We start from the raw sequence: 26,592 nt of genomic DNA on the forward strand, positions 1-26,592 counted from the left end.
ACATCCTAAACTGCATACAACTCAGATGAATAATTTATGGGCAATAAAAAGTATGCTTAGTAAATATTAATGTTTACAATCATAGCCGTAGCATAACACAAAGTATATTTTCTCGTTCAAAAAAGTGTGCACTGGTTCTTCATATGATTACTATATACACAAAGTTCTACATAGCAGGGTAAAACGTATCCTCTTGAATAAGCAATTAGTAAAACACAGGAGTTAGAAAATATGAATAAATTTACATTCCGTAAGCTTTGTGATTGACACAATAGCAAACAGCAGATAATACAACTGGTCTATCATTTTTAATGAGTTATTTTACGACTGAATATTCTGGTAACTGGAGGATAAATGAAAAAATCATGATAGACCCCCAGTTCACAGGATCTCAATTTCCCGACAACGGTAAGATAACAACAGAACTGTGAGAGCGGCGTCAGTAAAAGCAGCTGCGGAAAACACCCCGCTGCTCCGCTCCCGCCCGCTTCCCAGCCCCGCAGCGCCTCTGACCTGGGACGTTCCAGGGCCGCCGGGCTGCGGTGCCCGCCGCTGCGCTGCTGACTCTCCCAGGTCCGCAGCCACAAAACTGCGTCTGAGGAGCTTTCCGGTTTCCGGAGGAAACTGGGGCCGAAAAACCAGCGCTCAGTTCGAGTACACATGGATTACACAGGTAGCAATGGGAGTGGTGGCTTTTCATGTCATTCTGGCCTGGATATTTGGAGCTGGCGACCTAGAAGAGAATGTAGCTGGATGGACTCTACCTACGAATTAAGGATGTGAAAGCGGCGGGCCTGGAAGGGGATAGCGCTCTCACGTGACCGGAACCGTGGTGCCCTGGGCGGGGCTAGGGGAGCCGCTCCAAAGATCGTGGCCAGAGACCGGGAACCGCGTCCCCTTAGGTACCTGTTGGAGCCAAGTTGTCTCTACTCCCACTGCGGGCGAGTTACCCTGGCCCGGTTCTTTTCGAAGGCCGTAAACTCTCCTCAGATGCGGTTTCCTGTGCTGACCTGGGAGAGTCAGCCATCAGCCGCGCAGCAGTGGGCACCGCAGCCCGGCGGCCCTGGAACCTTCCAGGTCAGAGGAGCTGCGGGGCTGGGAAATGGGCTGGAGCGGAGGCAGGGGGTTGTTCTCTGCAGTTGCTCTTAAGGACGCCACGCTCACAATTCTGCTGTGGATTTTTATCATTGTCAGGAGGTTTGAGATCCTATGAACTGGATGTATCGTGGTTTGTTTTGTTTTGTTTTCATTTATCTTATGGTTACCAGAATGTTTTCCGAAAATAGTGTCGTAGAACATTTGCCTTATTAAAATCTTATTCTTCTAGTGGTTGATCCTTGTGGATCTGCCTACTCAGGAGAGAGTGGCCAATGGCCTGGGAAATAGGCATCCTCAGAGGGCTTTGTAGGTAGAAGTAAAAAGAGTAACCAGGGCAGACTTGACTGACTCAGAAAGTAAGGGTTCAGACTTAACCAGGATGTGAATGGAAAGAGAGAGGTGGAGTTGGACAAAGGAAGAGAAGGGAAGAGAGAGTAGAGGGGCAAGAGAGGAAGCAGGAGCCAAGAAAGCACCTAGCCAAAGTTGTCTCCTTTGATACTGTTTGGTTTTGGATCCCAGGACAATGGACTGAGGTGCATATTTTAAATATCAAAGCAGACCTGACCTCAGGGTTCTCCCAACCTGAGAGGTCATGCTCTCAATCCAAATTTTTAAACTTTTCAGCCCAGGGTCCTGGTTGTCCTTCCACGAGACGTGCCTCCCTATATAATCCAAACTTTTTGGTCTCTATCTCTCTTCCTCCTCCTCCTCTTCCTCCTCCTCCTCTTCTTCCTCTTCCTCCTCTACTGTGGATGGGCCTGGTGCTGTTCTTGTGAACCAATCCCCTAATGAATATAGCAGCCAATCTCTGGGTGAGTACACGGGACTTTCAGGTTGGACATAGGAAGAGAGTAAACGAGAGAGTCAGGTCCTTTTGGAACCAGGACAGCATATGGGTAAGATGTAGCTGCTAGAGTTTCCCTGTATCATGGCAGATCCACAAGGATCAACCACTAGAAGAATAAGATTTTAATAAGGCTTACAAGATTAGGTTTTCAGGGCTGTGCCCAGAGATTGAGTTACTATTGTTTCTGAATTAAGTTTGTGTTGCATTATCCTTCACATGATGGCTTGCATGGGTTCAAGAAAGAAAGGTACAGCAGCAAAGCAAGGGTTTGCCAGATGTGTACCACAAACGATGTGGGGGACTTAAAGCACAGGGTTGCTGTGGTAACAACCTGCCAGTGGGAACCTAGAGAGCTGGGTTGCAAGATCGTGGAGCTTGGAATCTGTCTCCAAGAGATAAAAACAGGTTGACCATTGCACACCAGTGCATGGCAGGCCAACCCACCTGGGCAGAGACACAAGTGCCAAAACATGCCAGTTTGTTTTTTAATATTTCCCACAACATTCCTCCTCCTCCTTCTCTTTCTCCTCTTCTATTCCTCCTCCTCCTTTTCTTATTTCTATAAGCTTGTTATTTTTCGCATGCCCCTCCCCCCCTCGCCTCCTATGGCAACTCTCCCAGCATCAATCATTGGGACCAGTGAACTAAACCAAGACCAGCTTCCCAATAAATTTGCTTTTAATATATTCTAATCTAAGTAGATTTGGCTGATTTCACAAATATGTTATATTTTCTCTTTCCTTCCTATTAGATATGTTAATGGGCACCTGAGTTAGCAGTTTATCCGGAGTTTCTTTGAGACCTAATAAGGTCTTGGCCAGCCTGGTATGCATGCGGTAAGTGAATTAGATCTTGCTAATCTATTTTTTTTAGCTAGGAAACTCAATATTAATTAACACAAAATTAGAGAGCACTTTTTGAATAATTATGATTTCTCATTTACATTAGAAAAGCACTGTGTCCATGCACATGTGGCTTGCCTGCTTTGTTTTCATTTCATGATTGGTTGACTGTGGACTCCTTGCAGAAGTGGAAATGCCTAGACCCTGCACTCAGGATTTTGTTCAGAGACCTCACTTAGGAGGAGTGCAACAGTCTGAATGTTGTATGTAGGTCAGAATAATTTTCTTGCAGTCTCCCTTGCTCCTCCTCAGAGTTCAGGGAAAAACAACTCTGAGTGTGAACTGTGTGTGGAAATGGGTCCCACATCTCATAGTTTAAAGGAAATCTTTAAAATAAAGAGAATTTTGTCATATTTTCTCTTTCCTTTATGTCTATCCTTTTGGCAGGTGTGAGCATCTTTCAGTTTTGTTCCATGAAACATTCCAGGTGCTTTTTGAAGAATCTCTTTCCCACATGCAGGTCTCCCACTGTTCAGCCAGTTCTGCTCACCTGTGAATGAGAACTAAGAGGCCTGGGTGATGAAGACAGAGGAGACTGTAGCAAAGGATCCAGGTATGTTTGAAGGATTGAGCAAGGTATGGTGTGGGTGTCAGGTGATAGTAGAAAGAGTATAAGACATGAAATTGCATTTGTCAGTGTCTCTTTAATTAAGGAGTCTAGACAGTTTCACTGTGAATAATATTGTATATTTTAATGTAGATTTCCAGTTATAGGCTGCACAGGAAGCAGTTGGTTATTCTCAGTATTTGGTTAGTTTTGAGAGTCTAAAATGACTGTTGCCCATTGAAAATAAAGAATCCAGACTAAAAGCAGAACCTGGCTATGGGTATGAACCAAGACATTAGAACATGTAGCAAATGTCAGTATTGAAATCCCTTGTAAGGCCCATTGATCTTCCTTTTTTCCCCCCCCCCAATTTTTTATTAGATATTTTCTTCATTTATATTTCAAATGCTATCCCAAAAGTCCCCTATACCCCCCCTCCCGCCCTGCTCCTCTACCCACCCACTCCCACTTCTTGGCCCTGGCTTTCCCCTGTACTGGGTCATATAAAGTTTGCAAGACCAAGGGGCCTCTCTTCCCAATGATGGCCAACTAGGCCATCTTCTGCTACATATGCAGCTAGAGACACAAGCTCTGGGAGTACTGGTTAATTCATATTGTTATTCCACCTATAGGGTTGCACACCCCTTCAGCTCCTTGGATACTTTCGCTCCTCCATTAGGGGCCCTGTGTTCCATCCTGTAGATGACTGTGAGCATCCACTTCTGTATTTGCCAGGCACTAGCATAGCCTCACATGAGACAGCTATTTCAGGGTCCTTTCAGCAAAATCTTGCTGGCATGTGCAATAGTGTCTGCGATCTTCCTTTTTGTTGACTTTTTTCTCTTGAATTGTGGACTAAATGATGTAGTGTGTTAAGTTATTCCTGGTTGGAGTAGAATAATCACAGTTTCCTTTTTTTTTTTTTTTTTTTTTGTACTTTTTGTTTTAACTTTGTGTCTCTTTGTCTTTATTATTCTGAGGTATGTTCCTTCTGTCCTCACATTCTTTGGAGCTGTTGTACTGAATATGTCATATTTTATCACAAGGCTTTCATGTATCTATTGACATAGTCATTTTTCTTCTCCTACTGCATCTACATCTTGGGTCTCTGACATCAATTAGTTGTAAATGTTGAAACAGTCTTATACTCTTGGTATGAATTCAGCTTTCCTACCATTTCAGTATAACTTAAGAAACAGTACTCATATCTGTAAAATGGCAGCTGGTCTGTGATTTTTCTGTACATATGTTTGTTCGTGCTTAACTTTTTCCTAGATAAGCCTTTTTAGGAGCATCTGTTGGCTCTAGCATCTGTTATTTTTCTGTCTAAACTGGCTACCACCCTCATAATAGTATCCAGGAGAGTCTCAGATGAATTTTTTTTTTTTAGGAACATTAGTGAACCAGCCTCTCCAGGCCCTATGGACAAGGGGCCTAAATGGTCCCAGGCCTAGAGTGTGTATAAGTGAGCCTACTCATAGCAGCTGGCAAGGAGTAATGCCTGTAAATCTCTGTGGAGAAGTCACCCTGGCTGAACAGCTGGTCATAATTCCAGTTTACTAATTGAAAGGGGGTGAGGGGCTTGTGGTAATCCTATTTGTTGATTATATAATTCATTTTTCCTAGCCTGCATCTGACATTGATCTCGAAACAGGGTTTCCCCCTGTACAACAAAGTACCAGGGCATATCCCTATCTCTCCTGGAGGCCATGTCAACAAAGGCCTTGTTAACAAAATCAGAAGTGCAAAGGGAGAGATAACAACAGAAACTGATAAAATATTCTTACTACAAAAGCCTATACTCTACAAAACTGGAAAATCTAGATGAAATGGATGATTTTCAAGACAGATACTACATACCAAAGTTAAATACAGATCAGGTAAACTAAATAGTCCCATAACCCCTAAGGAAGTAGAAGCAGTTTTCAAATCCTACCCACCCAAAAAAGCCCAGGGCCAGATGGTTTTAGTGCAGAATTCTACCTGGCCTTCAAAGAAGAGCTAATACCAGTGTTCCTTAAACTATTGCACAAAATAGATACAGAAGGAACACTACCTAATTCATTCTGTGAGGTCACAGTTACTCTGATACCTTAACCACACAAAGAAAGAGAACTTCAGACCAATTTTGCTTATGAACATTGACACAAAGATAGAAAAATTGTCATAAACACATCAAAATGATTATTCACCATGATTAAGTAGGCTTCTCCCCGGGGATACAGGGATGGTTCATTGTACAAAAATCCATGAACATCATCTACTATGTAAACAAACTCAAAGGAAAACATGATATGATCATCTCTTTAGATGCTGAACAATTCTTTGACAAAATACAATACCCCTTCATGGTAAAAGACTTGGAGCAATCAGGAATTAAGGCAGATACCTAAACATAATTAAAGCAATATACAATAAACCAATAGCCAACATCAAATTAAGTGGAGGGAATTTTGAAGCAATCTCACTAAAATCAGGGACAAGACGACACTGCCCACTTGTTCTCTGTCTGTTCCACATAATACTTGAAGTTCTAGCTAGAGCAGTAAGACATCAATAGAAGATCAAGGAGATACAAATTGGAAAGGAAGAAGTCAAGGTATCACTATTTGCAGATGGTATGATAGTATCCATTAATGACCCCCAAAATTCTACCAGTGAACTCCTAAAGTTGATAAACAACTTCTGCATTGTGGCTGGGTATAAAATTAACTGAAAGAAATCAACTGCCTTTCTATATACAGATAATACATGGGCTGAGAAAGAAGTTAGGAAACCAACACCCTTCACATTATATCTTTAAAAAAAAAACACATGCATAATGCTCCATTGTGTAAATGTATCACATTTGCTTTATTCATTGTTTTGTTCCTGGACATCTTTGTTGTTTCCAGTTTCTGGCTATTATAAATAAAGCTACAATGAGTGTGGTTGAACAAGGATCCTTGGAAGGTTGGAGTGTCCTTTGGCTATATGCCCTAGAGTTACAGGAATGGCTGAATCTTGAAGTAGTTTTATTCCCTTCAGTTTGAGGAACTGCCACACTGATTTCCATAGTGACTAGAATTTTGCAGTCCCACCAGCAATGGAGAAATTTTTTTATTGTTCCACATCCTCTCCAACTTGAGCTGTCACTGTTGTTATTGATGTTACCCATTCCAACAAGTATAAGATGGAATGAATCTCAAAGTAGTTTTGATTTGCAGTTCCCTAAAAGCAAAGGGTGTTGAACCTTTTATTAAGGGTTTCTTAGCCATTTGAGTTTCCTCCATCTAGAAATCTGTTTAGATTTTATGACTTTTAAAATTTTGATTATTTGGTTGTTTTGGGTTTTTTTTCACATCTAGTTTCTTGAGTTGTTAATATATTTTGTGCATTCCCTATTAAATGTGGAATTGGTAATTTTTTCCCATTGTATAGGCTGCTGCTTTATCCAAATGATGGGGTCCTGTGCCTTAAAGAAACTTCAGTTTCATGAGATCCCATTTATTAATTGTTGTCCTTAGTGATTGTGGTACTGGTGGGTTTTTTGTTTATTTGCTTGTTGTTGTTTTTAATAACGTCTCCTGTGACAACATATCAGTTCTTTTTCCCACTCTTTCTTCTATCAGTGTGTCTGGTTTTATATTGAGGTCTTTTATCCACTGGCACCTGAGTTTTGTGCTGGGTGACAAATATGGTTCCATTTGTGTTCTTCTAGATGCAGACATCCAGTTAGACCAGCACCATGTTTTGAAGATACTATCCTTTTTCAGTATGTATTTCTGGCTTTTTTTTTTAAATCAAAAATCATATGTCCAATATGTATTTATGTGTTGGCCTTCAATTCAATTTCATTGATCAGGGTATCTATTTTTATGCCATACTATGAGGTTTTTATACTGTAGTTCTGTAGGAAACTTGAAATTGCAAACTGTGAGACCCCCAGGATTTCTGTTATCATTCAGGATTTTTGTTGCTATTCTGTGGTTTTTTAGTTTTGTTTTTTTCTTTTTGGTGTTTGTTTGTTTGTTTGTTTGTTTGAGTATATAATGGTGAAATTACCCATTTAAGATCTGTGGAAACTATGTTCAAATTTATATGAGGAATGCATTGAAATCTCTATTTCTTTTGGTAGGATGGCCATGTTCACTATGTTAATTCTCCTTATCCCTGAGCATGGGAGATCTTTCCACCTTCTAATATCTTCTTCAATCTCTTTCTTCAAAGAATTAAAGATTTTATCATTTAAGTCTTTCAGTTTCTAGCATACACGTACAACCAACGTATTTTATTTTATTCAAGGATATTGTAAAAGCTGTTCTTTTCCTGATTTTTTTTTTTTGTGTGTGTAGACCTTTTGAGTTTTATGCATTAATTTTGTTTTCAGCAACTTTTTGAAAAGTGATTTTCAGATATAGAAGTTCCCTGGTGGGGCTCTTTGGTCATTTATGGATACCTCCATATTATTTGTAAATATGGATACTTTGACTTCTTTCCAAGTTGTATCTTGATCTTCATTGTCTTATTGCTCATACTAAGACTGCAAGTACTATGTTGAATAGATATGGAGAGAGTAGACAACCTCTTCTTGTTTCTGATTTTAGTACAATTGCTTTGAATTTCTGTTCATTTCTTCCTTCAAGACGTCCTGTAAATTGCCTGTATTATATTTAGGTATATCCATGTGTCTCTTATATCTCCAGGAATTTTATGGTTAAAGGGTGTTATATTTTGTCGCAAACCATTTCTATGTAGAATACGAAGATCATGGCATTTTTTTTCTTTCACTTTATTTTGTATTTATTGTGTTTTCTCTATTAAGCTCCACCTACATGTCCAGGACAAAACCTATAGGTCGTGTTTGTTGATATTTTGATGTGTTCTTAGATTCTCTTTGCAAGTATTTTATGACCATTTTTGCAAGTATGTTAATAAGAGTAATTGGTCTGTAATGGTCTTTATGTAATTGTGTCTTTATGTGTTTTGGGTATCAGGGTAATTGTGGTCTCATAAAAAGAATTAGGCAATGTTCTTTCTGTTTTTGTCTCATGGAATAGTTTGAAGAGTATTAATTTTAATTGTTCTTTGAAAGTAATGGGATTTTAAGCTGAAACCATCTTGCCCTGAACTTTTTTCTCCCGGGGTGAGGACTTAATGACTGCTTCTATTTCGATATGGATTAAATATGTGTATTTTTCCTTATCAAACGTTTTATTCACTTTGGAATGTGGTACCTATGCATAAAAGTTATCCATTTCATTTATATGTTTCCAGTTTGTTGGAGGAGGGGTTTTTTTAAGTATGTCTTATGATTCTCTGGATTTCCTTGGTGTCTGTGGTTTTGTCTCCATTTTGTCTCTATTCTTTCTCTACCTTTTGGTTTGGGTAGGGGTTTATCTATCCTGTTGATTTTTGTTACAGAACCAATTTTTTGTCTTCACTGATTCATAGTCTTCTTCTCTACATGTCTGTTTTATCAATTTCAGTCCTGCATTTTATAATTTCTTACTGTCTACATTCTTGGATGTGATTATTTTTGTGTGAGAGAGAGTTTTCAGTAGTGGTGGTAAGTTGCTAGGAAGAAATCTCTCCATTTAGTTTCTTTCTTCTGTCTTGACCCGTTTCCATTCAATAGAGTTATTCACTTTCCATGTGTTTTTTAACCATTGTGTAACTGAATTCTTTAAGGATGTGACAAAATACACTGTTATTTGGCATCTTAGACAGCCACAAGCTTTTACACAAAACTTTGAGTTTTAAAAGTGGATTTTTCTGTCCTTCCTATTAGAGCAAATTTAGTGTGCTTCCAAGAAGACAAACTTGTTTCTGACTGCACAACCACAATCTCAACATCTAGTGGTGAAAGTGGTACAGGGCAGGATGAATTCACCCTTAGGCTGTGGGCAGTGGGCTGAGAAACCACTGACTCTTGAGACACCTATATTCTATTAAAATCCTGAATTTCTGAAATATCTTCCTCTAAGTCAATATTGCTAACATATTTTACTTGTAGTAGTGAATGTCTGTGAGGGAAGAATAAAAAAAGGTGTTTTTAGTGTTACTTAATTTTCACAGAGAAGGAATTCAGCTTCCCCGGAAGGCTCTTCAGAATAAATTACTCTGTCAGAAATTTAAGGTATTTCATACAAGTGAAGAAAGCGCAGCTGGAATTGCAACTTACTTCAACAAGTGCTATTTTCATGGAACATTTTATTTTAATTAATCATTTTTTTGACTGAATCTTTCTGCTTTTCTATCTTGTTTTCAAACCTGGTATTCTATTCCTTTCCTTATCTCTTTATATTTTTCATATCTTGTTTCATCTCAGTTTGGATTTCCTTTCAGTGTTTTTGCCTATTTACTTCAAGTCAGTTTTCTTATCCTTCATTATCCCTACTTCCTTCAGCCGTGTGCTCATGGTTTTGTTCCAATCAGTCATTTTGCTTGCAGTTATGTTCTTCATGACTCAGAGGTTTGAATTTTGGATATCTCTTAAGTTGTTCTTTTTAGGGGATACTGCCATGGTTATCATTTGATTCCAGTACATCTTGTTTTATTTTTAGTATTCTGTGTTAGGAATGGGAACAAAAGAAATCTGAATTTAGAATTTTGGTTGTCTTTTGCTGTGTGGTTTTTTTTAGCTCAGGAGGCTTGTATTCCTAGCTTAGAACTTCAGCTGCCTATCTTTTTATCTGAGGGGTTCAGAACTCACTATGGTGCTCAGATATCAGGTGCAGCAGCATCCTGCTCGATCCGCTTCAGGTGTAGGCTGGTAGCAAGTGTAGGCTGGGAATGCTGTATAGAGTGGGTTCAGCATAGCCGGAAAGCTGTCCAGAAAGCTGTAGTTGTGTGGCAGGAGGCCTGATAATGAGTGGGAAGGACTTTTCTCTACGGGGCAGGGTTAAATCTCAGGAACTAGGAGAGTGACAGGGAAAAGAAAATAGCTGGGCAGACTCTACAAAAGTAATTAAGGAAGAAAAAGCACCTGGCTTGAAAGTGTTTAGGGGATCCACATGACTGGAACCAATTGTCAGGTCTAGGAGAACTGCTAGATCCAGGCCTAGGTCATAAGAAAATCCACCATTCCAACCTGGTCCCTAGCCAGGTGCTGGTTACCTGACCCTGATAATTCTGCTTGTGTTACTAGTATAAGATTTGTCTAAAGAAAAGGAGAATTCTGTGCTAAATCTGTCGATTCCTCAGACATTGGTAGAGCAGATGCTTCCTCCATCAGCCTCACCATGCTTAATGCCTTTTCTAGGTTTATAACTTAAAGGTTGAATTGTTTTGTTGTTTCTAAGAGCTTGCCTATTTCTCCAGTTGGCTCCCCGCCCTCCGTGTGTGTGTGTGTGTGTGTGTGTGTGTGTGTGTGTGTGTGTAACTTTCCACAGCACTCCATAATGTATCACTGATGTCATTGGCATACATTACAATGTTCCAGCTTCAGCTCTACCTCTATTTATTGGGAATCCACTTTTTTAGTCTGGGGTAGGGGAAAATTCTTCCTCAGATAATTTGTCTCTTCACAGAACCAAGTCGGTGTCCTTGACTCATTGGAATGTCTTTGAGTCTTTATTTCATGAACTTCTACACAAACTTACTAATACCTTTCTAATTACTGTTTTACATTGACTGACTTATTACACTAGAAGCCCTCAGCCACATTATTATGGACATATGTCTATTAGAACCATTGCCTATTATTATCAAATTTTATGAGCTGGCATTCAGGGTTATGCTTTAAGAAAGTAGCCTATGAATTCTCTCACTGTTCATTGATTTAAGTCTCCACAATACCTAATTAAGGAACAATGAACGAGCTATAGAGTTGACCCAGCATTTAAGAACACTTGTTGTTCTTGCAGTATCCAGGATCAGTTCCAAATATAATCATGGGGCTATAACACTCTTCTGTAACTCAGATTCTAAAGGATGTAGTGACCTCTTATGGCCACTACAGTCACTGCTAAGAAATGCACACTTACCTACAGGCAAATACCCATACACATCAAATTAAAATACATAAATCTTAAGAAAAAGAAACAGTAGCAATCTGGAGGTACATAATGATTCAAGTTAAACAGCACAGGAAAGAATTTGGAGGTGTCTGCTAGCATGCGAGTTAAGTATGGAGCCTGGATAAATGATTACCAATGACCAAACTGAAGAAATAAATGTCAAGTCAGTGATAAACATTGGTTTTTATTGTTTGGAGAATTTCAGTTATGAATGCATCATGTGTTTGATCAAATTCACCACATCTTCTTCAGCTCCAGTTACCCAGTTACAGTTCCATAATGCTTCTTCATATCTCCATATTCACAATTTTTAAAAGACAAAATAAAACAAAGGGTTACCCAGGAAACATGGCCAAAAGCTAATGAGAAGGAATGTAATGGGACTTAGAAGAAAATCTGATGCGTTCTACTACATTCATAGCTAGTGTGTTGCTACTTTCAGTTGGGGTCAAAGAAACTTTGTTTCAATGAGCAACAGTTATTTCAGAGATTCAAAAATAATCAAATGAGAGCAACTGACTGCTTACTGTACAGCCTAATATGAGAAATCCATGTTACCATATCTACAGTTTTCTCATTGAAAAGTTCCAGAATCATTAATGAAATAAAACCAGACAAAATGAAATTCATGTTCTCTTTCTATTATCACTTGAGGCCCATCTCATCCCTTGCTCAATCCCTCTAGCATATCTGGATTCCTTGCTACAGTCTCCTGTCTCTTTACCATCCAGGGCTCTTAGTGATTAACAGGTGAGAATTTTGCCCCAACTTATAGTATATCTAATATGAGTGCTACTACCAGGGAGTACAAGATATTTGTAGACAGTATGAGTGATTTAATCTTTGCTTTGCTTTTTTTTTTTTTTCTCAAGAAGGTCCACTTGCTCCCTGAATCTGCTATATTGACCCCTTGAAATTTTCCTCAGTCCTTGAAATATGTACTCACTTATAACACTGTGTTGTTAGTCCGGAGTCGAGATGAAGAGTTCCCATTGCCCTTTTTACTGTACTGTTTTCTTTAGCTGTGCTTCCCTTTTCTTCATATTCGGAGGCATGTTCCTTCTGTTCTCACATTCTTGAGATTTTTATAGTAGGCAAATGTCTTAACACACAAAGGGCTTTCATGAATCTATTGATATCATTTTTCTTCTCTCACTGCTTCTACATGTTTTGTTTCTTACATTCATTAGTTTGTAGGTGTTGAAAGAGTTTTACATTCTGGTGTTAACTCAGCTTTCCTTCCATTTCCATGGAATTTATAGACAAGCTATGTGTCTATGTATATCCTGACAACTGGTTGATGATTTTTTTTTGCAAATAATTGTTTGACCTCTCTGCTTTTGAAATTGAGGTAAAGCCTCCTTTGTATGATGAATTTCTAGTGTTCCTTTTCTTTGTGTTTTAGGAAATATTCTCCTTTTGACAGTATTAGGAGAATTCCATGCTACTCTGTGCAGTCCTTAGTCACTGTTAGAGGAAACTTCTTGTATCAATATAAGCATCTGCATGACCTTACTATTATCTTTGTACATACTACTTCAGATTGACTGCTTTTCACCTTTTTCAGCCCTGGGGCAAATAATTGTGGACAAGTATCCATCCCAACCAGTGTCTCTTGTTGCCAAACGTTTCCATGTGTCTTTGTTACCTCACTTCTGTCTGATTGTCTTCAGTTACCTGGCACTCTAAGAAAAGGTCCTTGGTGCTCCATGAAGTTTGTCTCACTGTTCTTTAATTTAGGTCTGTATAGCAGGTAATTAGGCACAATTAAGAGCAAGATATATATAGCTCAGTAGTTCTTTCAGTTTTCAGGTTCTTTTCCCTTGGGACTTTATATTTATCCACATGTCATCCAACCCTCTTTGACCTTCTGTAGGCTCTGTGTACATGGCATGCAGAGACCTACATTTCTGAGTCCTGTATGGCCTTGGAAGGGATGGTGTGACATGGTTTCCTGTCCCTAGAGCAAAGCCAGTAGGAATGGCCATCCACAAGTGCTGACAATTGCTGTAAGCATGGGGCTTGTTTGTATATTTTGTTTCATGTTCCTCCTTTGGGAAATGTTCTCTCTGCCAAAGTTATGGGGGATGTTCTCCCTACCAAGTTTAATGATTTCATAATAATTAGAAACATCATGAGTCCAGGAGGTGAGAATATGTTTAATATTTCTCTGCAAAATTTTAAATGCTGTGACCTTCAGGACAGCCCTTAAAGCTGTGGGAAGGAACTCCGAAAACACAAGTTCAAGAAAATATGAACAGGATTTCTCAATTTAAGGCTTAAATATGAACTGTATTAGGGGCTTCATGAACTCGAAAGAACAGAGGCAGCTGCACTAATGAGTCAGTAAAAGGAAGAAATAGTTAAAGGTGGGGGGGTGTTTGGGGTGTTCATGGTTCAAATATCAAAGGAGCAGGGAGTGAGGTGATGATCTCAGGGGTGGGATCCCACCCAGTTAAGCTCATTGTTTGAAGGCAGGAGATTTCTGAATTTCAGGGGAGCCTGAGACAAAATAAGTTTAGGTCCAGGCATGGTGGTACACACCTTTAAAATTCCTAAGGAAGTAGCTCATGCAAATAAAAGACTGGGCTTTGGTCTGCAAGAGAGAGCTACATGGACAGAACTGCCTAGAGAAAGTTACCTAGAGAGAACTGTTTTGAGACCTAACATAGCTCTTTTTTGATTTTTTTCTGGTGGGATTTCTGACTTTGGTCAGATAACCCATAAGCTAGCCAGAGAGCTTTTAGGGTTTCGGGTTTGTTTGTTTTTTTTAAAAGAAAGCTGTCTCAAGCAGAGAGCCCTCTTGAACAGAGAGTTATCTCAGGCAAAGAGCTGTCTAGAGGGCCATCTCGAACAGAAAATAGAGCTGTCAGCTTGCAGCCATCACTGATTTTGAGTTGTTTTCTTCCACTGTTCCCATACATCACGTCCTGAGGAACCCCTCTTCAAATGAGTCTGGTCCTCAGCACTACATGAACATAAAGATACACCTGCAAATAAAATTAAAATTAATAAACCTTACTTTAAAAAAGGAACTGTAAACAATCTGGAGGTATTGAAAAGCAGTCAAAATAACAGTACAGAAATGAATATAGAGTTATAACTAATGTGAGACTAAATATGGATCCTGGATATGTGACAGGTCAGCTAATACTGTATATCAACATTGGGAGTGTTAGGAATGAATCTGTGTATAATAAATAAAATTGTTTGTGTACATGGGATTCAGAGTGGAGAACATCCCATGTCCATTGGAATGTGACAAAAGAGTTATCATATTGATGATGTGGTTAGGTACATAGCAGTAGCTTTTATGAGGAACTACCCTAATTGTGGAATAATTTATAATATAGGAAAATGCTGTTATCCAGCACCTGCATTAATACAATAAGTTGGATTAAAGGTTCCATGGTAATGTGCTCAAAGTCAAACCCAACAAACTCTTCTTTACTGTTCAAATGTGAAGTGCATTGTAACCCAACACATTGAATGACATTCTCACTCTCCCACTCATTCCACCTAGGCAGCTACATTGTTCTGAACACAAGAGAAGGGTGTAGGCATTTTTTTCATGAGTAAGTGACCCCCGCCCCCCCCCCGCACAGACACACAGTGCCACATAGGGCCCCTGGGAAAGACCCTCTCTTGACTTTTCTGTCCCATACTCTGTTACTCATGTTTTCATCCCATCTCTCCTTCTTGTATTTCATTTATATTTGGAGGCAGGTTTTGGATGGATCCCAAACTGTCATGTATTCATAGTTCCAACCACCATGGTATATAATAGTGGATTTGTATAACTCACTCCCCTTCCGTAAGCTCTTACAACCTTCCCCTTCACCCTACTTCATTCAGTCTTACTTCCCAGCAGTCTCTGAAATGAGTTTCCTATTACAAACCATGTTTGTCTGATTTAGGCTTTCAGGAGCACCAGGCTATGTTTTAAGTAAAAGAATTTCAAGGAAATTCCAGTATTCTGGCAGGTAGGAGTACATCAGTCATAGATTCCCATCCTGGACCTGTGATTTTTTTCCAGTCATTGACTTTTAGCTGGCACCTAGTGCCAGCTATGAATTTTCTTTATGGGCTAACCTTAGTTCAAACCAGAAAGGCTTCTGTCATTTACAAAAATCTTGGCCATATTCATCTGGTGGGCATACCTTGCTGGAGAGGATGGTGTTGCAGCACTAGGAATCAGCATCTGAGTAGAGCGACAGATGATTCTCTTTGCCCAGCAACCTACAGAGTCCTTTTAACAATATAAATGCTACACCAGGATATCCAATACATTTTTAGACAATGAGTAGTCTGCTGACTTCTCAGCATTTTTGCTGGGGATGTATAAAACCAAGTGATATTTTCTTGTAGCTTTATATAGCTTATTATGAGTATTATCAGCCAGGCATGGTGGTGCACACCTTTAATCCCAGCACTCAGGAGGCAGAGGCAGGCGGATTTCTGAGTTTGAAACCAGCCTGGTCTACAAAGTGAGTTCCAGGACAGCCAGGGCTATACAGAGAAACCCTGTCTCGAAAAACCAAAAAAAAAAAAAAAAAGAATTATCAGATTTGAGCTTTCTTGTGGAATATTTGTAGCTTTTGAATTAAAGAATTATGTTTCCCAAATTATTAAATTTGGGGAAACACATCTGCCTCATTCTCTTATTTAACACATTGAAAGTGTTATATGTCTTACTTTCTCTTTGTAAGCACTGTTGCACTGTGATGAATTAGTGTTGAGGCATAGCCTACCTATCCTTGTCATGCTTTGTATCGTACAATAATGACATCTGTCTTCAAATTTTGTAAGGACAGATTTAGGCTGTTGGCTACTATCTTGATGAGTTATATTCCTTCTGTTCTCACATTCTTTCTTCAGTGCTTTCATATTGAGTCAATGTGCTGTTTTGCCCCATGTCTTTCATGGATATACTGACATAGTTGTGTGGCTTCTGTCCCTGATTTTTACATATTTTGTGCCTTAAATTATTTGGTATGTGGGTACTGAAACAGTTTTGCATCCTTGTCATAAAATCAAGTTGAGTTCCCTTTCTGGATCCATTAGAGAGAATCTCTTTGTCAATGTACATCCTTTCAACTAGTCCATGATTTTTTTTTTGAAAATGTTTTTTTTTTTACTTGTCTCCTTTTTATATCAAGGTAAAGCCAGCTTTGTGTGCAATATTCTCCATGCAGCACTATTGCAGGTTTTTCTGAACAAACTGGAGAATTCATTGCTGAGTCTGTCCAGTCCTCAGACACTGTTCGTAGAAACTGTGTGTCAGCACTTGCTCATTGCCTGGCGTGATTTTATGACATAAAACATTGATATTCACTTGGCTCTAGAAAAATCATCTTTTTCCTTTTCAATTCTCTTTAATTTTGTATGACTCCACACCATGTCATCCATCTGCTATTTCCCATTGTCACACTAAACTACTTGAACAGTGGCATAGAAAGAGACCTTCCAACTATCTGTTAAATGTATAGACAACTATATGATATGACAGAAATAAGGTCAACTTAATACATAAAAAGAGCTGCATATATACTATATATATGGTCATGACAACTTTGTATAGTAATAGTATTTCAATATTCATAATTAGTCCTTATTTTTGAAACTTATGCACAAACTTATATATATGTATATAACTATACATATATTTGTATACTTGCATGTGGATGTATAGGTATAGGTATAAATGACAGGAGTCTCATTTACACATTCTTAACTTTCAGGTAGAACTACAAGGGTTATCATCATACATGAAATCCATTAATAGCCAGGAACTGAAGGGTCTCACTGGAGTCATATTTATTGCTAATTGGGAACCTGAGAACTGCCTGGAGCAATACCAAGATATAGACATGCATGTCCAGGAAGATGTTTTCAACAGTGATAGGATTTTGACGGATCTGACGTAATGAATGAATCATCCCAAGGGCATAATCTGAAATGATTCACTTTATCTCTGAACATTCTTTCATACTTAGCAACCATCAGAGAGTTTCTCCCATGCCAACTTCTTGATGATTCTGCCTTGACATTGGCTGGAACAGTTGTTTTCAACCTGTGGCTCATGACCCTTTGGAGGTCAATTGACCCTTTCACAGAGGTCACACCTAAGACTTCTATACTACACATATTACTGATGGTTTTAGAAACTGATATACCACTCCCATATCAATCTACAAGTGGGACTTCTACATGTAGATAATTTAAGAGTTCCTGGTACTGTATTAAAAAGGTGGAGAACCACTGTCTTAGAACAGTTAGCACATGGACATTCCACTTAAAGACATGTAATTGTAATGTTCTGCCAAGAAATGTATTTGTGTTTGTTTGAAGTTAACAGTATTCTCACAAAGTGGTGTACATATGATTTAGAAAAGAGGTCCACATTGAAAGAAGAGTAAATTGGAAATACAGATTTTTACCTCACAAACAATGTAAAGGTTAAATGATGATGAAAATACCTGTAAGTCAACCTGATGATTTATTAATTTGAACAAAACATGATATTTGCAGATAGAATCTATGTACTGTATCTGCCATGTAGCTTGAAATAAAACATGACCAATGGGTCAGATGTTATATTCTTGTGTGATAACTAATGAAACTTTATTTAATGCTAGGCATCCATCTTAGGGCCCTACTAGCCATTTGCCTTGGATTCTAGTTCTTGAATCCTAAGTTCCCAGTAATAACCCCGAGTAGTAGTTTTCTTGCAACAGGTATACATATATTCTATATTTGTGCCTGGTACCTGCTGAGGTTTGAAAAATGACTGAGATTGTAGTCCTTTTATTGTCATATTAAATATGTCTCTAGGAATGTTGGCAAGATTTCTGGTATCATTTGGTTTTTGTGTTTATGTTTTACCACTGTCCATAACAGAGTTGTATTAATTTTAGCTTTTAATTTTGGAAACCTTGATGTGAAATTTCAATAAGACTTCCAGTTTATTTTCCTGAGACAGAAACTTGGAGAAGAACAGTAAGAAGAATGAATGCTTCCCTGGTAAATGCTCCCCAGGTCAGTGTCCTGTCCAGATTTTTTTGAAAATCCTTTCATTATTTTAAACCATTCGCAACTTGTAATGTTATCTATAGTGTTTGTTTTTTCTCATTTATCTTTGTTCTCCCCCAATAATCAAAATTATATCTTTAGTTCTTTTTCACTTATAATGGGACAAGTACAGATATGTCCAATTATATTTTTACTGGATTTTATGCTGTGTGGACATAAATGTCCAAGGATCGATGGCCTGCAGTTCTGAAAGAGAATGTATTGTAATTGATGCTCAAAGAATATATTGATGGTTAATTTCTTCATTGGATAGACTTGTGTCATTTATTATTTCTGGGGACAGATCTCCTGTGCCACTTAAACTGCATTTCAGGAATAGTCAGGTTTTGCTATGTACTCTGGTGGAGTCAGTTTGACAGGCGAATGCTTGGAAGCTGGCCGTGAGGAAAAGAGTTTCATGGAAGCTCCCTCCTGGAGTCTGGCGAAAAGCCATGTTCTCCAGTTGGGTCAGTTTGACAAGCGGAAGCTTGGAAGCTGGCTGTGAGGAAAAGAGTTTCAAGGAAACTCCCTCTTGGAGTCTGGCACTCTCTTTAATCTCTTTAAACCATAAAATTAATTTTCCACTCCCACGTTAGTCTAGTGTATGGATCCACGTGCCCTCTATTAAGCATTACCCTATTATAAGTGCCTTTTAAGATTGAATTCTGACATAGCTAAAGCCTCTCCCAGTGTTCCAAGATCCCAGTTTACAGCAAGGTAGTTTAACCTATTCAGTAACTAATTAAGCATTACAATAAAACGGCCATTATCCCAGTTGATCTGCAGAAAGAGCCTGGGAATCTCACTGAGATAGAAATCTTTACTACAGGCTACATTCCATGCCAAGAGCAAGTTGATATACTATCCTGATAAATGGGGAATTTTCCAGACAAGATAAGATTTTACAAGGCCTAGGAATTTAGGAGTCCGTGACACTACATTATTCTTGAGGCCTGTCAAGAGTTAAACGCCCCTCCCCCCCCTCCGGTGCTATTAACACTAAAGTGTGAAATTCTTGCCTGGCATTAGGCTGATCCTAGGCAGGGCTGGTAATCTCTATTGTAAACATTTATCTAGTTTCTGCAAATTCCTTTCTGTTGTATCTGGTAAATTTCAGTGTACCTTGTCTTATTGTGATTTGTAGCTCCTGATAATTCGCTGTATTATATAATAGTCTAATGCTAGACCAGAGATTACATTCAGATTCAACACCTCTCCTATGTGCGTCTGTTTGTCAAATCCTAAGCTTTGCCCACCTACTCTAGAGACCCATTCTACCCAGACACAGGGGCCCAGAGGGTCTGCGGCAAGGTTTCCAGAAACAACCTTGTGAATGTAGATCTGCAAATACATGGACATTTATGTTACTGAGCAATGTATGGAAGAATAGAATTTATGGAATTGTGGAATTAGAAGACTTTTCACTGTCTTGAATGAAACTTGATAGAAAACATTTTGGCTCCCTAGAGACATAGATGATGAATGGAATATGTGGCTTTCTCTTACCATAGGATTGATGTGTTTGTGAGGAGATGCAGATTGTAGTATTATAGTATCTCTTTTCAGCATTTTATGTCACATAGTCATCTTAGGTTTGTTGACACTTGAAATCTTTGTCTCTGGAGAGACACTGCCTAGTGCTCAGTGTGCTTAGTTCTCAATATACAGATGATTGTTTTCTTCTTCCCTTTTGTTTCATTTTTTAGGAGTAATATAAGCACTACTCTGTGTGCCTTTATATTGCAGCACATGCCATATATTAGTAAGAATTTTCTGGAAAATATTATCTTGGTACTATGCATAAGCCATCACATTTTAAGCATACATGAATGTCCCTCTTAATTTGTTCTCTTCTTCAGCAAAACGAATGTTCCATCCACCCTATGTTTTTCTCTCCTCCAGTCTATGTATTACATAGGGGAAAACTGAAGGACTGTGGCAATATTTCTTTACAATAATATTTTATTTGAATACCTAAGTGTTTATCTTCATATTTTTATGTCCATTGAATGATACCTTATGCCCCCAAATCCTGAGTTTAGCATCCAGCCCTTGGGACTGAAGTTACACATGATAGTGAGCTACAATGTGTGTAGAAACAAAAGAAGATAAAGTCAGCGCTACACAGAGAAACCCTGTCTCAAAAAGGGAAAAAAAAAAAAAGAGAGAAGATAAAGTTAAAATTACAATTTTCAGTTAAGTTAATCTCATGAGTAATAATGTTTTTAAAATTCAAGAAGAATTACTATAATTCTCAATTAAAAAACTCAATTTGATCAAAAAATGATTCTACTTAAGTTGAATGCATTGTCACATGTGCCATTTATTTACACACACATAACTAATTATTATGTAGTAAAAAAAATATGTAATTAATGACCTTGATATTATCTGTACTGCATATGTCAACTTTGATAAAACTTTCAATAATTCTATGCTGTCTAATACTGACTTTTTTCTTTTGATGTTATGAATATAGCCTCATAAAATAACTTCATAAATTATTTCATTCTGTGTGTCCTTTGGAATGTTGACTGGGTTCACTGATTTAATATTTAAAGAAAAAAATGTGATTCTTAATTCATCCAATAATTCTGCATTTCGTGTTGTACATCTTTGGCCTAGTAAGGGTACAGCATTGTTCCTAGGTCTCAGGATATCAACTGAGAATTTTAAAATAGAGTCATGTGAGCCCCTACTACAGATAGGATTGATAAAGTGTCCATAGAGTGGGAGCTGTAAAATTTAGAAGTACAGTTTTACTCATTGGAATTTGACCATCTGTGATGTGACACTGGGATTCTGTTTCATAGCAACCCATACTTCATAAAGCTACAGTCCTCAATCTAGACAAGAAATGTGTATGTTATATTCCCTAAAACTTTGCTGATTACAATCCTGTAATCCTGTTTCAGAGAAATAGAAAATACAATAAAGACTATTTTGCATCATTTATTAAAATTAATTTTCAATTTTATTTAATGTTTGTTAGTATATTAGGCCGAATATATGCATATGTGCTGTGTATTCCTTCAGCCTGTAGGGCTCAGGAGAGTGCATCATATTTCAGAGAATTGGGATTAGAAATCTGTTGTGTAGTTCCATATGTGCACTGGGAAACAACTTTGGATTATAGAACCCAAAGTGCAGACAGATTTTTAAATGAAGTGATGGTGGCAAAACCTTCATCTGATGCTAATGTCTTAGAAAATATTAGAAAGTTAATTAAGCAGAAGACCTTATGAATGTAATCAATATAGTATATCTTTCTATAAATTGCCTATGAAGGAGCAGCAATGTATACCTTATGACACATGTTTACAGCATTTCTAGAAGATGTTGTTTGTCCTTAAATATTTATCATGACTCAACTTTATCACAAATTATCTTGAATTCTTTAGGAGGTTTTATCTAGGAAATCACTTTTGTCCAGGAAACAGGTATTTTTCCATTACAGGGTCAGTTAACATTCAAGGATGTGGCTGTGGACTTCTCACAGGAAGAATGGGAATGTCTTGATTGTGCTCAGAGAGCATTGTACATGGATGTTATGTTGGAGAATTACAACAATCTGTTTTTTGTGGGTAAGAATACTCTTCTTGTAGAATTTCTGATACATTTTTTGAATTTACCTATTGTGTGTTTATGTTATCTCTCTGAAAAATCTAAAAACTCCCAGAATGAAGGAAATTCTAGTTACAAACTTTTCATTGTTTTTCTTTTACATTTCTCTACATTCTTTTGAAGAGGAATCAGTGTTATATGCTCGGTAGTCTCTCCAAACTTATTGTCTACTTTTAATCAAAACTTCCGATTTCCAAAAAAAAAAAATTGAATATTCACAGTAAGAAAATATATTGCTACACACATAATAATTGGAATATTTTAATTTTACTATTGAATTAAAGTTTTCACTTATTTATGAATTTTTAAAATGGAGATTGTTTTAAATGGAAAAGAGCTGTTCGTTTGAGAATTTTGTTGTTATCTCAACATTTTTACATGTAATCTCTATGTTTAGTCCTGATACAGGATGGTCTTTGTATTGTGAATTCCATGCCAATGTGAATTACATAATGAATTTGTAGCTGACCAAACTTACACAGTGTCACTATCATAAAACTTCAACAAGAAAATAGAGAAATAGTTGATGACATGATATTTTAGTGGGCTCCTTTCTCAAAGTTATTTCCTGTCAGGCTTTTTTCTACCTTCTGCAAAATACACTGTGTATATAAGGGTTTTGAGGCTGTTATCATTTCCTTTCATTTGTTAATAGATGAGCTTTAAGGTTGTTCTAAGCATCCATGAAATAATTGTGAAAAAGACTACTTTTGAGCCCTATCCTTGAGAATCACTAAATTATATTAGAAAATGTCAGGAAACATGGGCTATTGTCTTACTTATCCATCAATCCCTATCATCTCTAATTGCACCTTTTTTTTTTTTCAGAGAATCATTGTGTGTGTTCTAAATATGAGAATGTCTTGGATCAAGACACACAGCATATTTTCCACAAGCATGTAAATATCCAAAAGAAGTCTTGTAAATGTAATGACCGTGGCAAAGATATTTATGAATACACCCAAAGTGTACTTTACCAAGATAACTTCAGGGATACACATGTTAAGTCATCAGATGTAAACAGACATGAAACTGGAAACACCAGAGAACCTTGCAAATATAAAAACTGTGTAAACTGTTTAAATTCGTGTTCTATCATTGGTCTAAATCAAGGAATCCACATAGGAAAGAAAGAACACAATGGGACAGTGCTTGATAAGGTTTTTGACTCTAAACAAATACTCGGGCTGAAACAAACCAATAGTGGAAAGAAACCTTACAGATGTAGTGAATGTTCCAGATGCTTCACCAAGAAATGCAAGCTTAGACAACATCAGATAATTCATACAGGAGAGAAACCTTACAGATGTAGTCAATGTGACAAATGCTTTTCCCAAAAATGCAGTCATAGTACTCATAAGAAAATTCATACAGGAGAGAAACCTTACAAATGTACTGAATGTGACAAATGCTTTACCTTTAAAACTGACCTAAGAATTCATCAGAGAATTCATACAGGAGAGAAACCATACAAATGTATCGAATGTGACAAATCTTTTACCCAGAAAGGCCATCTTATAATTCATCAGAGAATTCATACAGGAGAGAAGCCTTATAAATGCAGTGAATGTGACAAATGCTTTACCCAAAAATGTAGTCTTACTATTCATCAGAGAATTCATACAGGGGAAAAACCGTATAAATGTGGCAAATGTGAAAAATGCTTCACTCACAGAGGTGATCTTAGAAGTCATCAGAGAATTCATACAGGAGAGAAACCTTATAAATGTAGTGCATGTGATAAATGCTTTACCCACAAACGCAGTCTTAGAAGTCATCAAAGAATTCATACAGGAGAGAAGCCTTACAAATGTAGTGAATGTGACAAATGCTTTACCCACAAACGCAGTCTTAGTATTCATCAAATAATTCATACAGAAGAGAAGCCTTATAGATGTAGTGGATGTGACAAAATCTTTAATCACAAAGGTGATCTTAGAAATCATCAGAGAATTCATACAGGAGAGAAACCTTACAAATGTAGTGAATGTGACAAGTGCTTTGTTCATAAATACAGTCTTAGTATTCATCAGAGAATTCATACAGGAGAGAAACCTTACAAATGTAATGAATGTAATGAATTCTTTAGATATAAATGTAGTCTTAGGACTCATCAGAAAATGCACACATTAGAGCATATTTACAAATGAAACAAATGACACAAACCCTTCAAAAAAGATCATGTTAAAACATCAAAGAATATATACAGGAGAGTGTCCTTTCAAATATAAATGTTTAAATCCTTTACTGTTAGCTCATCTCTGACAGTACATCAGAGAATTCGTACAGGAGAGAAACCTCACAAATGTAACATGAGGAAAGAGCTTTACCTGAAAAGTAGTTTCTGCTGGAAAACATGTGGCATGTATTTTACCCAAGTGGAATTCTTTGCAACACTTTAGGCTCCACACCAGAGTTAATTATGAATATTAAGATCTTGTGAAAGCACTTAAGTAGTGTTCAAATCATAGAAACTATAAAGCATTTATGCTGGAGAATGACTGAAAATGTGACAATGAAGAAAAATTTTCAAAATGTTTACTATCAAATGTTCCATAATGAAGACAAAGAAGAGAAGCCACAAGAATCTGTAACACTTTTGTGGAGACGGAAATAATCCATTACAGAGGAAATCTGATTATGGTGGATAATACACTTCTCAAAATAGATAGTGACACCAATAGCATTCTGTATGTTTAACTCAAATGAAGAAACTCAGAAAAATCATATTTGTTAAAAGAGGGTTTGATAAACTGAGCCACCAAGGCTCTTCATGCCAGTATTCCTACAGATACAGTTTGCCCTCAGTGTATTCAAAATCTGTATCATGCTGGTTTCAAGTTTCAGGATAGCAAGTGTCTTTGAGTCCCTTGGGCTCTGATCACCAACTCCTTCCCCATAGTCCTGTATATAACTGTAATAAATATTGATTGAACAAGTTGGACTTGGTTGTTTTCAGTTTCAACTTGGGATAGGTGGATGGATATGTGTGTTGCATCTCTGTAGAAAATGTCTCTCGTAGAACATGTTGAACCCATTACTATTTTCTCCATACTTGTAACATAAAATTAATACTAGACCAATATTTTTCAACCTATAGATAGCAACTCCTTTGGGGGTATTATGAACTTGTAACAGCTTACACAAGACCATAGGAAAACATGTATTTCCTATGATCTTAGTGGAACATCATTTCTTTGTCTCTAGGTGAATCCACCTGCATTAGTATACTTTGGATTTTATGATAGTGCTGTAGTACTAGAAATGTTAGAACCACTGTATTAGAACACAATTGTGTTAACTAAAATAAGGAATACTGTGCTCAAATCTCCTGCTTTACTGCCATAACAGTAATTTTAAATTAAAATGCCTCCACACAGAATTGTAGAAGCTTTAGGGGTCTGAGAGATAAGGCTGATTCCTCTTGAATTCAAGAAGATTGAGAAAAAGTTCTACCAAGAACAAATGAAACTATGGCTTCAAGGTTGTCAGTGACAGTCAAAATCATCTGGATTGTGTCACTATGTGACTCTTAATACCACGTGATTCAGTTCAACTCTAATAATCCTCAGAACAATGCTGCCCATGGGAAAATATTAGAGACCATTGTGGTTGCCTGTCCTGGTGTAGCTTAACACTATATATACCACAAGAAATTCATCAGATTTAAATTATTTTTGTCAAATAATTTACAGATTGATAATATATACATCTGAGAACATGTCATCCTGAAACATTCAATAATTGGCATGCAGATGAAATTGAGAAATCCTTGGAAAGTTGGGTTTTGAGTAATATTAATTTATTTTTTATTTATTTGAAACACAGATAGCCTTAGAACCTGAATTTATGCAACTTTCTGTTTTGTTTTTTCAGAAAAGGTACAATGACAGCCTAAGTGATCACCATGCCCTATGTCTAACCCCTTGAGTGATTGAAGCTGTAACACACAAATATATTCTTCTAAACAGTATACACATTGAATAGGTTATGTGTTAAAATATATTCAAAGAGAGTGATATTAAAAAAAAAAAAGTTACCCTCCAGAGATTGAAAATTTACCAGTCTTATCTGACCTTTTGCCATATGCAGAACTGACTCATTCCCTGGAGTCTCAAAGAGAAACAGGACAATTACTACCACTTCATCTTTTTAAGGAACATTGCCAAGAGGATTTTCCTGGGAGAGAGTTTCCCATCAACCACATCTCCTGAACCTCCAACATTAGCACTTTCTGAGGGTTGAGTAGAAAGAAAATATTCTTTGGCATCCACACTGAGAGAGGTGGCTAGCATCCCTTTTTGAGAGATGTTGTGACCATTTTGTCAGATCTTTGCATGAACCCCATGAAAAGCCTTTGTGTTGTGTTATTTGAAGTGCTGATGAGATTCTTGTGACAATGTAATACCTTTTTCCCCTTCAATTTTGATTTTTTTTTTTTTTTTTTTTTTTTTTGGTTTTTCTATTTTTTGAGATAGGGTTTCTATGTATAACCCTGGCTGC

The 26,592-nt window shown here is 37.4% G+C and overlaps 2 protein-coding genes across 4 annotated transcripts in view; one reads left to right on the top strand and one right to left on the bottom strand.

The window, feature by feature from the left end:
* LOC110312333 (uncharacterized) overlaps positions 1-815 on the bottom strand; it is a 71,788-nt gene extending 70,973 nt beyond the window's left edge. For both annotated transcript variants that reach the window (XM_085833046.1, XM_085833045.1), the window contains exon 1: positions 514-815. In XM_085833046.1, the coding sequence (XP_085689172.1) occupies positions 514-662 (149 nt within the window). In that variant the 5' untranslated portion in view covers positions 663-815. The remainder of the gene's footprint in view (positions 1-513) is intronic.
* LOC110288081 (uncharacterized) lies at positions 785-25,033 on the top strand. 2 transcript variants are annotated; one of them, XM_029473801.2, is made up of 7 exons: positions 785-1,077; positions 2,697-2,781; positions 3,235-3,400; positions 7,095-7,148; positions 18,377-18,432; positions 21,923-22,049; positions 22,918-25,033. In XM_029473801.2, exons 3-7 carry the CDS (start codon positions 3,367-3,369, stop codon positions 24,237-24,239), a joined length of 1,593 nt encoding a protein of 530 aa, XP_029329661.1. In that variant the 5' UTR covers positions 785-1,077; positions 2,697-2,781; positions 3,235-3,366; the 3' UTR covers positions 24,240-25,033. The 2 variants fall into 2 exon arrangements, with proteins under 2 accessions (XP_029329661.1, XP_029329665.1); XM_029473805.2 differs by lacking the exons at positions 785-1,077; positions 2,697-2,781; positions 7,095-7,148 and having other exon boundaries at positions 3,378-3,400; positions 18,351-18,432.
* Positions 25,034-26,592: the final 1,559 nt, after the last annotated feature.

Source organism: Mus caroli, unplaced genomic scaffold (genome assembly GCF_978045245.1).
Source record: "Mus caroli unplaced genomic scaffold, Mus_caroli_1 scaffold_18, whole genome shotgun sequence".
NCBI lineage: Eukaryota > Metazoa > Chordata > Mammalia > Rodentia > Muridae > Mus > Mus caroli.